Source organism: Numenius arquata, chromosome 2 (genome assembly GCF_964106895.1).
Source record: "Numenius arquata chromosome 2, bNumArq3.hap1.1, whole genome shotgun sequence".
NCBI lineage: Eukaryota > Metazoa > Chordata > Aves > Charadriiformes > Scolopacidae > Numenius > Numenius arquata.
The window spans coordinates 67,292,223-67,310,706 of record NC_133577.1 but is presented as its reverse complement, the minus strand read 5'-3'; the positions used below and the strand labels follow the sequence as shown (position 1 = coordinate 67,310,706).

Here is an 18,484-nt window from a genome sequence, read left to right as displayed (position 1 = left end):
TCTCATGCTGCTGGAGCCCCAAAGCATTCAGGGAAACAGGACTTTATAGGCAATCTTTGTTTAGTTTGTGAGAAAACAAATGCTTCACTTTGTATATAAACCATTGTTCCCCCAGTAAATGTCTTTGTATTAACCTTTTCTTCTCCTAATGGAAACAGCCTTCAGAAAACTTGATTTTGACTAACTCCTTGAGTGAAACTGTTTCTGTTGTTGCCTCTGGTCAAGTCTCTTTATTTCTGCTGAAGTTTAAGTTTATTTTCTTCTCTTCTCAATTACACAATAAATCTGTTCCTGGATTCAGTTTATGGCTTCTAGCTTTGGTCTCTCTGAGTACCACCTTGTGCTGTACCCCACAGTAAATCTGTGTAGTAACATCTATTTAGAGAATTAATGTACAGGACCTTAATAAAGAAGATGCATGAACTCATCACCTAACAAAAATACACATTTAATGTTTCTAAACATTACAAACATTAGCTTATTTAGAGCTACTTTGGACAATACCTCCTCTGTGGTCTGGCAGAAAAATGCCATTCTGTTAGATACAAAACTCCAAACAAAAACTAAAATTAAAATGCAGCTTGTAATATAGAAAATCCTTACTTAAATACATATCTAACCAAGCCAAGCCCTGCCTAAGTTAGGCATAGGCTCAGCTTGAGTACAAGTTAGGCACAGCTCATCATACATTTTAAATCTTCTGTGAACTGCATATTGTATAATCCACAAACCAGTTCTGCCAGCAGGGAGGTATAATGAAGAACAAGAACTGATATAGCAAAAGATAGAGCAGGATGCTAATTAGAGAAGAATCTCACTCATCTCAGGCCCTCGTGCACATTTCAGATGAAAAGTCTCTTCAGATGGCGGCAGTGGTTACAATGCACAAAGCCACTGCAATGTGTGCAACAGAGATACACAGACCAAGCAAGCAAATCCAAGGCGGATACTTAACCTCCATCAAATCAGCAGGCAAACACAGAATCCAGCATTCAAAGGCATAATGTTACTTTCAGCCTGAGGCTGCAGACTCTGCCTTCTTAGCCTGGGGAGTGGCTTACAAAGATGAGAGGGACTCAAGCCTAATGCTTGTTCCCTGTGCAGCACCCAGTGCATGTCAGAACAAGGGTGTGGACCTTGAGTTTACAGCATCGTGCTGCTTTACATGAAAAAAATGCACCCAGCTTTTTTGTTAGTTACTCCCCAATGAGAAGTCTAGAACTCACCGCATCTTAGAAATGGCTTTACTTCCCCATGAAAGGAGCTGCAGGGTCAACAGTGTGAATTGTAAGTCAAACATCAGAAGTAACCTGTGACAAGCATTCCAGGGGGGTTAGACAAATCCTAGATATTAACTGCTGGAACAAAAAAGGATGGGTAGGTAGCCTTTAGAAACAAAACCGTGACAGTTTCTTTTCACCCAGATAATGCTTCTAATAAAGGTCTCTGTTGTGTCTTGCTTGTCTGTATAGGAGGGAACTTTGTTGTGTTTAATCTGTTTCCCCCTGTTGTCATTTTGGGCCCTATCAAAGGCAGTTCTGGGGATTACCCAGCAGCAGGTTTTCTGCACTTCCAGCCACTGTAACAAAGAATCTTATTAATAGCCCCTATAGCCAGGGCTTCTTTCTCTACCACACAAATCACAGAATCACAGAATGGTAGGCATTGGATGGGACCTTCGGAGATCATCTAGTCCAACCCCCCTGCCAAAGCAGGTTCACCTAGAGCAGGTTGGACAGGAATGCATCCAGGCAGGTTTTGAATATCTGCAGGGAAGGAGACTCTACAACCTCCCTGGGAAGCCTGTTCCAGTGCTCTGGCACCCTCAAAGAACTTTTTCCTTATTTCAGATGGAATTTCCCAAGTTCCAGTTTGTGCTCATTGCCTCTTGTCCCGTCACTGGGCACCACTGAAAAGAGTCCGGTCCCATCTTCTTGACACCCACCCTTTAGATATTAATAGGCATTGATGAGATCCCCTCTCAGTCAACGCTAAGATGTATCTCTGCAAGAACAGCACTATGATAATCCAAACAACGTTCCTGCCACGTACTGCCTCAATGTTAATTTTGTCTTACCCCTTTTTTGCTGCACAGAACCATTTTGTCTATTGCAAGCAAATTCTTGGAATTTATTGAAATCATATTGAGATAAAGCTATCATACATATCCCTTAGTTTTACTGAAGGATTGCTGCTTAGAGGGAGTAATTGCTATTTAATCAGTTTTGTTAGATAAGTCTTGCAGAAGGGCATTCATTTAACAAAGACTGATTGCTTTAGAAGTCAGAATATTCTTCAGTATCACCACAAAATGCTAATGAAATATGTTTCCCACTATCCAATTTATGTCAGACATTTAGATACCATTAGGAACAATATTTAGCTTTGATTTGGATTAACTACAGGTGAAAAAAAACTTCCATAAAGTCATGTTAGTAAGAAGACAGAAAGCAAGCTATGCTTGAGAAAATTATCTACTCTTCTGTTTCTTAATTCCTTCTGCAGTGACAGCCAACAGCCACTATGAAAAAAAGTAAAAAAAGAAAACAAATATAGTCTAAGCTCTCCATTTGAGACATCTTAGTGGGGTCTGATTTCCAGGGCAGGAGTGACAACTCTTTTAGGTGCACCCCACATCCAAAAGCAATAGTCTCTCTAGCTTTTTGCCAGATCAAGGTAAATTCACTGTTGAAAATTGGTGGTCTGACAGGAAAATATGTGCCAGCAAGATCCTTGGTGTGCTTTTCCAAGGGGTCACTGGGAGCTGACAGTGGGCTGTGCTAATCTGTTGATGGTGACAGCATCCAGCTGCTAGCCAGCACCTTTTCTGGGCCCTGCAGCTTCTCCCTTTTGTCAGAGGGGCCCGTGCCTGGTGAGGTGCTGGGACACTTGGTAGTGACTCTTGGGGAAAAGATGACATCTTGTGTGGAAGGAGCTGGTAGCTGCTATGAGCTGTTCCTCTGGCTTGCTTCCTATGCACAAGCTCCTGGAAGGGGTGCAGCAGGGAGCAGGGGCTCTGTCCCCGTGGAAATGTGTGACCATGAAACAAAGTGCTCTTTGCCACTGCTTTGCAGTTATTCCCAGCGCCAAGCCTGAGCTCCTCTCTCTTTCTTCAGTGCTATGACATACGGGATTGTACTTTGTTTCAAGAGCCGTGTACTGCTAAGGTGCTGTATACATCAATTATTAACCATTATCTCTCTATGAATGCTTACCTAAACAGTAAAGCAAAATGTTTTGGTTCCCTTCTTAACACATCAACACCCGGAGAGCAATTGGCTGATAAAATATGTTGTGAAAAGAAAGGCGTAATTATTACTTCCAGCTCTGGCAGATAATATACTTATCTCAGTATTGCAACCTTAACTTTGTTTCTTTTCCTTACTGTAAAAAGCAATCTGTCAGGTACTTAAGATTTCTCCTAATGAGGCATACGGTACATGCACAGTGGTTTCAGCACACTCTCAATAATTTATATTGACTTTAAACACAGAGACTTCAAAGCTGTTGCTACATTTGCAGACTCCTCTAAGTTAGCTTCATCCACCCTTGTTTTCCTTCATTCTGTTCTGCATTCCACAGACTCCCTTGGATCTTTTGGGGCTGAAATGTGATTATTTGGAGCAAAGGCTGTGGAAAGGATATAAATTCTGCTCCTGTTCCACTTAAACTCTCTCTTGTATCCTGAATCTCAAAAATAGAATTCCATTCATATTTATAATTTTTAAAATGTATTTTTACCTCCAGAGATCTAACATTGTCTAATTTTGGAATTCAGTACGTCACACAAGATTTACAGTATACATCCGTGGCTTTATGCACTGCAAATGGCTGTAACTTTACCATACTGAAATGTGCCATGCTTTTATATTCAAGCATAAATAGCACTAAGCATAACTGTATAGACAAGGGATCAGACACTTCAGAAACTCCAGAATCTTAATTTTGGCTCTGTCACAGATTTATGTTTGTGATTTTGAGCACAGTCTTTAAAAGGATGCAGTCACTTTAAAGGAAATCCAAGTTCTCTACCAAAAAAAGAACATCTATATTTTACTGAGCTAACATTGTTTGGGGAAGAAAAGTTTTCCCATGTTTAGGCAGTGTTTTCATCTTGGGCCTAATGAGTCAAATTGCCTTTTTGGTTTACAGGCCTGGCAGACAGTCAGAAGGAGGGCATAGGTCTGAGGAAATTAAAACCAGAAAGTGGATGTTAACCACTGCTATTTATATCGAGGGCCTATTAGCACTTGCAGAAATAGAGAATGACCTCTGAACCAACTCAAGCACTTGAGCAATGCAGGTTTTGGTGCAGGGTATGTATCACGGACCAAATAACTCACCTTGGTGAGAGCAGCTGGCTACTGCATCTAAAACCGCTTTGGTGTTCCAATGTGTGCAGGGTGGATGTACGTGGAGAGGTGAAGGGTTACACATAAAGAAACTTGGTTCAGTTGGTTGAGTGTTGATGTTTTCCCGTCTCACAGTCTCAATTTATCTATCTGTAGGTGAGAGATAACAGTACCCATTTTGCAAAGATGTTTCGGGAATGAATTAATATGCATAGAATGCACTGAAGATAAAAAGAGCTACTTTGCATGTGGCTTAGATAACAAAAACCTTTGAAAGCAGTGGTGGCTTCACACTGGCATTTTCTTTTTAAGTAATACAGGACTTTGAGATTGCTGGTATTTATGTGCAGTGCATTTATAAAACTTCTAATTTTATGTTTTGCATGGCTGAAGTTGAGTCATAAGCTGGTCACAAAAGCACTCGTCAGCCACATCTTCAAATTGCATGAGATACTTCATGTTATGCCCCCAGTTCTGTCACCTGCTCCACACAGGTGAATGCCCAACATCCAGATGGAGCCTACTAAAGTCTGTGGAGTTTTGCTACAACCCAGGGATCTCTTTAAATCAAATTTGAAAGGAATGAACTGAATGGCAAGTCCATTAACACAGATCAAAGCAAGTTTCCCAACCGTGAACAACATGGGTCAATACCCACCTGATTCTAAAGTAACTTGCCTGGTCTAGGGCCTGATGGTAGCATCCGTATAACCACGAAGGACAGCTGCCACTTCATCTTAGAGCACCAACAAGCTTCATCACTGTAGAAAGAGCTACCTTGGATGGTTCAGCACTGAGCCATCTGAGGTTACAGGGGTCATCTATATCTAGCAGAGATTTCCTACCGCTATAGCAAAGCCATTCAGTCTTGTATAGGTGGATAGAAGATGACCTGTGTGCCTTAAAAACAGTAGCTCTTTTTCTGCTGTGATCATAGGCCTTTCCCACTTCTGTGAGAAGGAATAAAATATTGGGCCTACATCCTCTGCATTCAGACTTTGATCTTCAAGGGAGCTCTGTACTGATGTAGCTATCCATATTCTATTCATAATCTGAGTAAATAGCATCAGTTTTAATACTTTAACCAATATGACAGCATTGAATAGCAAAAATCAATTTCCTTGACAAAGGTAATCGACACTTGAAAAGATAACAACCCTTCCCAGGTAGGGAATCCTATGAATTAATTAAAATGGACACAACTGTCTCAGTAGTTATTTCCTGGTAACTCACTTAAGGGAGATGAAAGGGCTTCTTTCCCCTGCCTAATATGGAACTTTCTCAAAAAAAAAAATATTTCTCAATCATGTATTATTGTAACAATAACATCAATGTTTGGGTTTTTTTCTTTAAAACCAGTCACCAAACATTATTCCTGAAGCTAGATACCTCCAATATGATATAACAGAATTTATAAATAATGAGTGAAATGTATGTTTTCTAATATACTGCTCTAGTCAAGAAGGAATTATTCTTGCAAAGGTCAATATTTTTTACTGGACTATTAAGCTTCTGCTGACTTGTCAACCATAATATTAAGCCTCATTTTTGTGCAAAGTTAGGACTTTCTTCCTTCATTCAGGCAATCACCCAAACCTTCCACAGAGAGGAAAGCAGTTGTGCCTGTGCCTTTAGCACACACAAATAGATGAGAGCTGGCATTATTCCAAATATTTTTTCCCAGGATGTACATAATTATTATTATCTATTTTAACTCCATTTTTAGCCTGTATTTTGCTCTATATATAAAATATTCTCTTCTATGTTTGTCAGTCACAGGCTGCTATAAGATGTTGATGCCAGGCCCTTTAATATGGCCCTCTTCATAATTAGTACCTCTGTTCTTATTATTGGTCTCATGAAATCTAAGTTTCAACATTGTTCAAAATTATGCTGTAATTTTTTCTGCTCAACCTGAGTTGTCAGTGTTTTATGGTGTTAAGGGAGTCAAACTATGGCTCCTGCTGCCTTTAGGTATAACTGAGTTTCTGGCATTTCTCTAAGCCTAACCGCAGGGTTTATCAAGGGAGGTATCCAGAAACTTGCAGTGGCAGTGACTGTTAACTTTAGCTTCACGATCTTCTCCATTATCATCTGGGATATTTCTGTAGGGAAACGAATAGTTCGTTTGTCAGAAATTGCCTACTGCTCCAGAACAAGGAAGATGTTACACAGATATTTTCTTTGGAAACAAGAGATATATTTTTGGAGGGGTTTTTTTGTTGTGTTTTGTTTTGTTTTTTAATTCAGACTATTTCAGTGACTTTACTCATACCATTGCCTCTCAGAGAGCTCCACAGGACCAGCTGAAGGGCTGATACAGAGGAAGGGGAAGGAGCAATAAGGATCAGAAGTTTCTCAAATCAACTTTGCCATGAGAACATTCACGCAAGGGGCAACCCTCTGAAACTGCTGTCTAAACAAATATGCTGAGGAAGAAAAGTCTGCTCTCCTCATTTTTTTAATTCTCAGAAAGTCTTTTAATTTAAAATTGAAGAGAAGTGTAAGACAATTATATCCTGAGCAGTCACTTCTGCCAAAATGATCATGCAACACTGTGCCAAAGGCACTTCTGCAATGAACAGAGATAAGGTCAGAGACCTCTCCCTGCTACATGAGAAAAAGGAAGAAAAGAGAGAAGTGGGAAGAACTCAGACAAGTAACAGCTCTTGAACTGCGTTTCTGTCACCATGTACAAATCATGCTACTATCCAAAGTACCTTGCCAGCCAGCCAAAAACAAAGACAGCCCTCCAATAGGCCCCACTGAGTCAAACCACAGCAGGCTTGGAGGCGCAATCCTTCCTCCAGGCTCTTCCCTTTTCCTGGCCCATTTCTAAAAGCTGGACATTTGCTGCCCCTCAGGCACCCTGCCAGCAGGGAGGTTCACCAGAGGAGCTGCAGTGGCCACCTGCCTGCCAGGGCCACGGTCCCGGACCACTGCGGGTCTGGCTGCTGAGGGAGGATTTTGATTCCCTTACTGTCAGAGAAAGGCTCTTCCACAAGGGATAAAAGATGTTTCTTACTTTTAAAAGCAGGTATGGTAAGCTCTACTGTATGCAGCACTCCCAAGACAATTTTACACCGACTTCAGCTCTTCCTTTGCTTCCACATCCCCTGAGGGTGGAGGTTTACATCTTACAAAGCATTCTTGTACTGAGACTTTATGCAGATGTTGCAGCATTTCAGAGATTACTCAAATCTGTCTGAAACAGTATATGGGGAATCGGTCTTGCCTCAATCTCAGAAAAGAGAGGAAGCATCTCCACTTTAACTCTAATTCCCTTTTCCTTTAATGTTGATTTCCCTTCCCAATTTCCTATCTAATACCTTTCAAACTTACAATTATGGATCTTTAAGAACTAAATAAATGCAAATGTATAAGCCAAGCCAACACACTGCAAACTGATGTAAATAGAAGTAGACCAGACAGCACAGAATTAAATGAACAAAAATGGCCAGTTTATTCACTGGAACAGTTATGCATTACACTGTAATTTTAATTGAAACATAAAGATGTAAGAATCAGTATATTGGCTTCTTTTAATTATTTTCTTCAGCACTAGAGTGTTTTCCCAACCATTTGACTGCATGATCATATTACACATGTACAAGCACAGACTTTATGAATCCCCCACAAGGCATTAATCTAGGATTGTCTACAAGGACAAGGAAGGGTTAACATGGGAATTACTTCAATTTTAAAAACAAATGATGCATTTTTGGAAACAAGAATTCTTTAACTTTTTTTTTTGCTTTTAGCATAAAGTAGCAACAAGAAGAGTTTCCAATATTCAGTCTTTTGCAAATGAACATATATACTTTTATATTCTTCACCATCTAGAAACATTCCATCATTTAACCCCAAGAAGGCAGGACAACATAATGTCAATTCAACATAGGAGTAGCTGAGTTATTACAGCAGTAAACATACAGTATACAAATTTGTGTTTGTCACAAACTCCACCAATGTTAAAACTCTTTTGAAAGGAACACAGCAATCTGTATGGTTCGTTAGATACAGAACATCATGCAAATGGAAACATTCAATAGATTACAAAAGTCACAAAACATCAGTTTTCTTTTTTTTTTAATAGTTTACAAAGGATCAAGTTAATTAACCCTTTAACAGTCAAACCACAGGGCTGAAAATCAATAGGGCAATAACTAATGAAATGGACTTAATTTATCCACTGGCATAGCACACATAGCCATATCTGTCAACAGGAGAAAAAAAAAAGCTAGATTACTCTTATTTCTTCTTCATAGCTGATAAAATAACAACTCAGCTAGCAAGCTTTTTTTTTATCAGTCATTTGTGTTTACTGATTTCCAAAATATTCTTGAAAGCCAACAACCATATAATCAATAGAAACTTTTTAGCTCAGTTTACTAATGCTGAGAAAAAAAAAAAACCACTCTTTCAACTTTTTTTTACAGCAAATCATGATAATCAAAACAAATACAGTGCTTTGCAGAAAGACATTTTTGAAAGACAAGGCCCTATCACCTAGAGTCTGCCTGCACGTTAACTCCAGTTATGGAATATAGGATTTTTCCTTTACCTTTTGTCACTTTGTCAGTTGGTTGCCATTAGATTTCATGAAGGGGATTTTCAAGAACTCCACAGGAAACAGATTAAAATCCAGTAAGGATTTAAGCCATGCACTTCAGAATGAAAGATACAGACTTTCTGTGGTAGCCTTCTTGCCTTTCTAGCAGGAGGACTATGCAGATCACACAAGAAATAAGAATTTTCTAGCTTAGTTATGATATGGAAAAGCTACACGATGTTAAGAATCTCATGCACGCATTTTACATTGCATATTTAGATGCATTGTGCCTGAAGGCAAAAGGCAATTGCTTTTTTGTTTCTTTTCCACAGGATGCTTAATTATACTAAAAAAACCCCCTTAATGGCTAAGAAAAGTCTGAATATTGTATATCCCTTTCAGACTCACTGCACACACAGCGAAAGAAACTGAAGAAAAGTGAAGACTGAAATTTTTAAAGAGGTAACTATAGCAATTATCATACTTCAAAGGAAAAACATCAGTGCCTGCTGTTTACAAAGGAAGATTTCCAAAGTACAAAAGAAAGAAATTTACTGTAACCTCAGTGGATATGCATCTTCCGCCAAAGAAAGGAACAGACCTCAGAAGGGCTGATAAAATTTATACCTTATGATGATGATCAATCCAGCTATAGTGGAATTGGTAGCACAACTACTGACTTTGGCATTGCACGCTGAACAATAAGGTTGGTATCAAAATAATGGCCCAGACTTAAGGGTGTTGTTCCCAGTATGACAAGGACTGGGTCATATTTTGCTAACAGCTTAATTAAATTATCATGAGCAGCCTTCATAGGTGAGGTCATATTTCATAAGTGAGGTTATATTTCATAACATATTCTCATTTCTCTTCACACTTAAATATGGCAAATGGCTTAGACAAGTTCACAATTTTTTAAAATAACAAATAAACTGAAAGTCATCTTGGCATCAAAACTTGCAGTGCTACCTTAATTACAGTTTCATTCTATGAACTCTACTGTATAGCTATGGTTACATTAATTTACTGTGAAAAATGTGGATGGAGAAAGCACAGAGATACCAACCTGTCAATCAGATCATTCAGAAAGAATATCACTATTGCCTCCATCTAGAAGGCAGAAACTTCTTTACAATTAGCACAAAAAATGGTAATATTTCCTCTTTCTGTAAAACCTCCATTTGTCTTCGGACTGATAGAAAATCTATGCATACTATTACATTTTACAATGTATTTATTAACCTTTTTCTCTCCTTCTTTGAAATTATTCTTTTCTTTCTTTTTCCCCCACATATTTCCTATAAACTGAATTTCCAGAAGTGGATCATTTCACTGAACCAGAAATATTTTTTCACTGCATCAGAAAATAAAATGCAAACCAAAATGCCCCAGAACTGAATAGCCTATTCCAAATCCCAAGAAATGTCAAGGCCATCAAAGAGAATGAAAGCTGCATTTCAGATACGAAAGTCGGAGCAGGATTTGAATTGCTTCTTTACTGTGTAGGACACATTTCAGCCTTTCTGAGTATAATAAACTGTTACAAAATATATGTATTGGGTTTTTTTCTTAATCTTTAAAAATCAGAATATATATCAACATATCATAAATTAATTTGAAATGGGTAAAATATAATATTTTGCAACCCTTAAAAAAACAGGCTTTTTTTCTGGTTTTGTCTGCATGTAAATATTTCCTACAAAATCTCTCACAAAGTTGTATGTGATCAATCACAGTATAATAAAGAAGAGTTTATCATCTCAAGTTCAAGACATAGATTTTATTTTGTACTGGTTAACTGACAAAAGTTGTCCCAAGGACCTACACAGTTTTATAACTTACAATGCAATAACTACAGCCATTTGTACATTTAAGTTGGTTTGTTTCTAGTTTTCTTACATTTCCAACACTGAAGTTCTATTACATATAAAAAATGTAAATTGAAAACTTAGAAATGAAGAATTTAAAGCTTAAGGAATAAAAAATTTAATAAACCCATTTATTTCTATAAAATGGGGCAAGAATTTCTATACTATTGGATGCTGATCCATAACTCTTAATCACATGAACATACCAGTACAATGTTTCTATTTCCCAAAGTTGCCCTGCAAATCACGACTGGAAACAAATATGCTTCTAAACAACTGTTCTGATACAACATTTTTTCCAATAAATTTGTGTCTCTATACAAAGTAAAGGTATTTCACTGAATTTCTGTTTAATTTAACTTAGATTCAGGGAAAATGCATTTGATTTGGATATGAAAATAGGAAAAACTATTCCAAGTGCAGCCTGCAGTAACTGTATTCAAAGTGCAATGCAAATTCTTTTTGTTTTTAGCAATATACAGTAGCTGTCTTTGTTGGATGCAGATGTGGCCACTGTGCAATATTCACACACCAGTCTGACAAGGTCAGGAATTCCGAGACGCTTTTTGAAGGCAGCATTTGCCTCAGACGAAATGTTGTTTGTTTTTTTTAAATAAAAATCAAAATAGCAGCTAATTTCAGTGTCAGACATTATGACAGAGCTGAACAAGCTTTCACTTGAGTTTTCTATGACAAGACAACATGTAGGTTAAGCCTGATACTGAACAGCAATATAAATGTATATGAGAAGAATCATGCGAACTGCATGGAAACTGAAGTCGAAACACTGCCGAGTGTTGTCTGTTTGATCTGATCAGAATTGGATATCACGTCTCCACCTTTGACTCTGAATGTTTTGTTACAATAGCTCAGCTGCTTTGCCAAGGTTACATGACATACGTTGTTGATGACATAGAGTATTTCTATTTACAGCACCTTCGTTACTGGTACTATGGTAATAATGATTTGTTAGGCACACTGAGTGGTCACCGATTCTTTCCTCTGCTGATGTTTTCTGTATCGTTACATTTGGTAAGCACTGTTACTAACAGAAGACTGACTTCATTTTCTCAGATTCAGGCAGAATGTGAAAGAATTATTCCAACCACACCTGCAGCAATTTCTTTTCCCCAGCTGCTCTGTTCCTTAGGCTGTTCTGTGTTTCCCGCTTGTGGGTCATACATGTGCTGCAGAGAAGGAATAAAGACATGTGGAAATATCTAAGCCTTTCTTCTGTAAATTGATTAAGGCCACCTGACAAAGCAAGGAGTCTGCTAGTGACCAACAACAGGTAGGCAGGCAGTGCTGCAGACTTTTTTTCCAGCTGCTGACCAGACAGGAAGCCTATAGATGCTGAACCATGACCCGCTACTTAGCCTCTTGCCTTGCTGTCAGGTACTGTGCAAAATAAATTCCACTATCCTTGATTTTGTTCTGAAACTCACTACTTTGAAAGAAAAAAACCCTAGACTTACTCAGCTTTTACAGGAAAGAATCTTTAACTAGGAACACTGTGCACTGTTGCGATAGAGTCTGCGTAGTGTAGATCACCTGAGTATTTGTCATAAACTGACATGAGCTAAGGTTCTGTGTCTGTTGATTTTTGGCAAGGAAAAAATGCACTACAGTAAAGTCCTACAAACTCTGATCCACACCTTTAACTCTACCTGCATGAGTCCTTTCACCACAGAATACTTCACACGAAATGCATACGACTTTGCCATTCATACTAGCCTTTCACGGTAAGGCCTCGAGCTAGTATCCTGAATATGGGAGCAGGAGGAAAGAATGTTTTTAATTAGCACACAGCATTTTACTTGTTTTAGATTTTCTGTCTCAGATACCAAATAGAAAGTAACTCCAAAAAACAGCACCAATTCATCTACTTGTCTGAAATGCAAAAATATAATTACAATGCAAGCAAACAACTGAGAACAAATCAATACATCATCCTTTCATCTCCTTCTTAGGCTTAATAATTATCTTTCAGTGAAGAGCTAGAACAAAACCAGAAGCAAATGTAATAGGAATCAAAAAAACAAGTGCATAAACAATATCAGTGCAGCAGCAAAATATACAGTCATTGTTAACATTCCAATTCAACCCATTTCCAACATTTTGTGCAATAAAAATTGGCCATATGCTGGCCAATGCAACGAGCCTCTTTTTAATATTAACACAGTCATTCTTCACTTAAACTACTTCTGCTTTTTTTTAAAAAAATGAAATCAATTAAATACAACTCTCACAAAAAAAAAAAAGAGACTGTATTTTATAAACACAAAATTCTGGTGCAAATAAAGAAATAAATATCACACCCTTAATGACAAAAGGAAATTTGAACTGGTTCCTATGGCTGAATTTAGAGAATGCAAGGGTAGGATTTTTGTAACGTACTTTTCTTAATATTGGCTTAAGTCTCTTATCATTTCAGAGGTAAAGCCAAGCAGCTGGGAGGAACATTGTTGTTGGGATGTTAAATTTCACTACACTTTAGTTGTGATAGCAAAGTTTGAATACAATCAGAGGAACCATAAAAAGTCTTCTTGATAGGTTGGGCTCTGTGCTTTGTGTTCTTCTTCTCAACCTTCCCTCGGTCGCCAGAGCAGGAGATAGGAATCCAGACTTGTCAATGCAGCAACAAGGCAGGAGGGTCTACCCGCTTGCTGGGAACAAACCCAACCTCTGTTCTATGAACTCCACTCTGTTTGCATTTTCTCTTACGTTGCATATGAAGGCTAGGGGTAAGGAGGAGGCTTAGAGAGACAGTTGAGAGGGGCACACTGAGAGCTGGAATGTGGCTGCTCTTCTGGAAGAGCATTAGGACTGAAAATTAAAAAGAAAAGAGAAAAAGTGCTTAAAATGCAGGGTAAACTTTTTTAAATGCATGTAAATAGTACAGGGCTGGAAACAAACTTTAAAAGGGGATGAAGCCTCATCTCTAAATCTGTATCCTCAGATACAGAGCAGACATAAAGAAAATCCTCAGAGCTCGTACATTCAGTGACAGCTGGACACACACATGAAGTGGGACGGATATCCTGCTTGCCAGTTCACGTACACAATTGCTGTTTGCATGCTCTGATGTGGGGAAAATGCTGTGTGGGGAAATGAATGCATGTGTGAAATGGGGGAGGAAATTTGAAGGACGAAATACAGGTGCCATCTTTATGCGAGCATTAAAGATTTTCTAGATGCAACTGGTTTGAAATGAAGGACAGTGCCGGTCTGGAAATCAGGTTTCACCATTTTGTGAAAAACATGATCTCTTACTGAATGTGACCTATTTACTAGTACGTGTAGTACTAGTACAAATACAGTGTAGCCTTCCTCATCAGGCAACATAAGCATTACATATTTTGTAATTAACACTTTCAGCGGGGAGGTGGGGGGAGGGCTGTGTTTTGTTTCCTTTGGGGTTTGTGCTCTTTAAATCCTCTTCAGTTCTCTCAAACACTTTTGTCGTTTGACTGCTTTTCATGTACAATTTGTCTGGTAACAGCATTCACCTGTTAAAACTCTAAATGTGCCTTAATAGTGTATGCTGTCAGACAGTGCAGAGAGGTCTGAACTAGTTTTCAGCAAAGCCGGTGGGGCTGGTGTAGCAGCCTAGCAGTGGCAGCACAAAGAGAAGGGGCAGCTAACACAAACACCCCCCACCTCTTGGTGCAGAGTTCCAGGGTGCTCCTGCTAGAAAAGCTTCGGATAATCAGTTTTGCTCCTTTAAAGGCAGCTCAGCAGTCTATGCTACACTGCAGTAGGCACCGCGGATGCAGCTTAAGTGAGTCCCGCATGATTCCGCAGTGTTGGCCTGTCTTGTTTTAAAAGGCTGAACTTCAACTCATCTCGCCAACGTCAAGCTAAGCGACAGCCATTAAACTTGTAAGGAAAGCACGTGGCAAAACAAGATACCAAAACAGAATGCAAGTAAATGCAATTTAGAAAAAAAACCCAAACCCCACTTCTTTAATGTGTCTGGGAAGAGGTTTTTTCATCATGCTTCAAATGTTCTTGAAGTTATTCCAAGCTCAACAGTTTGATATATGATGAAGCGCAATCATTTATGTCCTGTCTTCAAGAAAATTTGTTTTCCATTTTCCTTCATTAGAAACCATACTGTTACATATTATCTCTGCAGCACAGACTATTGGAGTGTTGGCTGAAGGAATGAAATTAATTTGTTGCTGGAAATGAATCAATTTGAAATGCCAGAGGTATTTGAAAATATGCCACTGGAAATGCCAGCAGTACTGAAAATGTCTGTAGTTCCACATATAGCATTTGCTTAGGGAAACAAAGAAATGACATTGCGCTTGCTCGAAGACAGAAATAAGTGTGCACCATCACCATTAAGAAAGTAGATGGCAATGTCCACATTTTCAAATCAGAGAAGCCTAGGAGACTATCACTACAAATTCAGAGGTATTGCAACTCAGCGGGAGCTACAGTCCTTGCACCTCTGGGTTTATATTATTTAATCTTAAGTATTTTCTTGAACCTCAGTAGTTGGACTTGTTTAATCAAACACTCTGAGAAGACATCAAACCTGCCTTCACCGAGTAATTCTTTCAACAGCTGTAACTATTCTTTTCTTCTGTCGTACTCTGCCACATGCAGATTCAGCATCTAAAGAGGGATCTGAGTGAGATCTTTGCCTACTCTGCTCAAATCAGTTTGTGCCAGGAGCGACTGCAGATGGACCCAAAAGGTCTGCATTTACTCTCAAACTTATCCACTCATCAAGAGCCAGCTCCTGGCTTCAGCACCTCCTAAATTTTCATGATAGGCTTAGGAGCAGCACTAGTCTTAAGTCCTTCAGAGAAATAAAAGTGAATAAGAACTTTAACATCACTTTTGAGGAAGACAAACAAGGAGGTGGCCATGTTACCCTACAAAGACTGCCTTCCTTGTTGCCCCATTTATTTTTTCCAAAGGACTTCTGTAATTGTCAGAAAGGAACAAAAACTCGACAAAAATTTTTCTTGCTCATTAGCAGAGATGTGTTTGTTTTTTGAGGCTTCCTTCCCAGCTTTAAAAATAAGAAACACAAGATGTTTGTGCTCTGAGGTTGAGGACTGATGAGGAAATAGCCATAGTTAAGACTAGTTATGTACAGCAATGGCCTGAAAAAGGATCTCTTTGAGACACAAGAGATTCTCCTCTACAAAAATATTCACAACCATAATAATGGTTTGGCATGACCTTCGGTATAAAGTCAGCCCTGACTGCAAATACTGCAATACAAATTTTCCCAGACTAAACTCAGATTAGGAAGCACTGCACTTAGAATTACATTAGTTTTCACTTCACGGTAATTCTGTGTTGCTTCTCACTTTGAAATATAAGCAAACTTCTATGCACAGAAGAAATACAAACTTTGTCTCACCATTCCCCTTTCAACCAATAATAAATATTAGGGGCATTAGGAAGAGAAAAAAAAAAATTGCAAGGTTATCAGGCACCTTTGCAGTGACACATATACACACACATCAGTTGCAGTCCCAGCAGATTTGAATCTTTTCCTAAAACTGTTATACGACCCTGTCTTCAGAAAGAGAATACATCCAGTTCATTTATGCAGATTACCATAGCAGTATATAAACAAAAATTACATCAGGATCATGGCATGCAGTGTGCTTTTTATGGCAGTATAGGTGATTGTGGCAGCAGGTCCTGGAACTGAGCTATCAGGCAAATTGACAGTGGCGGGCAGTAGAGGGTGGCAGGTGAGATTAGCAACACAAAGCAACAGAGAGACGTGGAAGAACCTGAAGCTGAAACTATTAGCTGAGAATAAGGAAGAACATTGTTACATTCTCCCCACAGGATGTGCAGCTTTTAAAACATCTGGTTTTAATAGACATTTTTGTAAACCTCTCTTTACATGCCGGTATCATTTGGGAATCTATTCATTCAGTTGAAGAATGAAGTCTGTGTCTTTTTTTGCATTTGTATTATTGCCTGCTTTTAAGCAGCTCTTTTCCCCCCCCAGCACTTAAAATGCTAATCATGTATTTCTAAAATCAATTGGAAAATAGCATGCAAAGCCCTTTGGTGTTAGTAAGTACTCTCTTCTTTGTCTTAAAGATGCCATTTGCATGCAATATTGTCTGGCACTGACTGCAACTGTAACAAATCAGCAATGGAAAATATAAACAGACCAGTGATATTTTCTGAATGAACCATTTTGCATGCAGTAATATTTTGCCTTATTTTTAATTTATTTCCTATTTTATATGAAATAAAAACATTATGTCTTATTAGAAATCAATTTTCATTTCATTTGCAGTACCAGATATTTTGGGTTTGTTTTTATTAATAGGTAAATTGGGTCTAGAGTTTGGCTTCTGATAATGAAAATGAGGTTTTCACTGCATTCAACAGAAACCTGAATACGATTCAAAGACAGACATGCTCTATTTAATATTGGATGATGGCAATATTTTAGTCTCGTCCAATACAGTCCATCAGACAGGTAGCTACAGATGCTAGGAAGGGAGAATATAATCCAGTAATTTTCAGATTTGGTTGCTTGTCCCATACTCCTGGACCTAGAAATTAAGGTGATGCATGGAAGGCAGAGCGAGACTTTCCTGCATTGTTGCATCAGTTCACTTAGAAAATCTGTTAAGAAACGTTCTCATAGATTCTCCAGATCAGGTTCCAGTTGAAATATGCAAACTTAAGTAAAAAGACATACAGATGTATAGCTAAATAAATTGACTAGATGTGTCCTGGAGTTTCATTTGGCTTGAATCTGTTCATAGCTTGTCCAGTGAGGTTCACCAAAGCCTAAGAACTGGAATCACAATTACTAGAAAATCAGAGTTACACAAGTCCCACTTAAAATTCAGTATAGATAATGGATGAGGGAAAACTTATGTATTTGATGTTAAAATTCAGAGTGAACCTATCTGTGTTATGTTCAGGCATATTAACTAGTTTGGACATTATTAGACATGTTGCAGGATGCAGAAAACATCTGTGTGGAGTCTTAACAAGCTATTGTTTAATCCTGGGTGAAATGCCACTGATAGGTCACATTACTGCAAGAGTAATGTTACAGACTTAAAAAACAAGCATACTTCTGTCTTAAAATGAGTGACTTCAGGGCTGGGCAGAACTTTATTCTGCCACATTTGTCATCACCATGTGACTGAAAGCACATGTGCTATACCAGGAGGGACTGTAGAGGGCAAGGGCAGGCAGTTCAAGCTCCTGTCTTCCTCCTCTACTGGATTTAGAAAATCTGCACCTCAGTAAGTCTAACTGGTTCCTTAAATGCCTTCACTTTTTATTCTAGATTTCCGTTACTTTATTTAAAGCACCCAATAACACACGCCATCATGCTGACTTGCATTAAATCTGTTGTTACGCTTCACTGCTTTACGAGACTGTGCAGCTATGCGGCTGAGACAAGCAAGGCAAGTGTAAATACATCAAAAATAGTGTGTTGTTTTCACTTCACCAGAAGAGTATCAATCTAGTGGTAAAAACCCATAGTCATTTGAAAGTCAATAGTTCAGCAAAGTATACAGGTGTGTGTTGTTTGTGGGATGACTGACCTGTATTTTTAAAAATATCAACCGTATTAACCGCTATTGTTTCCTGTATACCAGGGTTTTGATTTGGAAACACAACAAGGAAGGCCTCTCCAATAACACTTCCGGTTCTGTTTCTAGTAATAAATCAGGTAGGTCTTCCATTCTGAG

General features: G+C 38.5%; 1 protein-coding gene across 5 annotated transcripts in view; it reads right to left on the bottom strand.

Annotated features, from left to right (window-relative positions):
• Positions 1–13,401: 13,401 nt before the first annotated feature.
• The window catches only part of BICD1 (BICD cargo adaptor 1), a 183,227-nt gene continuing 178,144 nt past the window's right edge, over positions 13,402–18,484 (bottom strand). For 4 of the 5 annotated variants that reach the window (XM_074168087.1, XM_074168089.1, XM_074168088.1 and 1 more), the window contains one exon: positions 13,511–13,598. In XM_074168087.1, the coding sequence (XP_074024188.1) occupies positions 13,511–13,598 (88 nt within the window). Of the gene's footprint in view, positions 13,599–18,484 lie in introns of all 5 variants that reach the window. The other variant, XM_074168086.1, reaches the window with a different exon arrangement.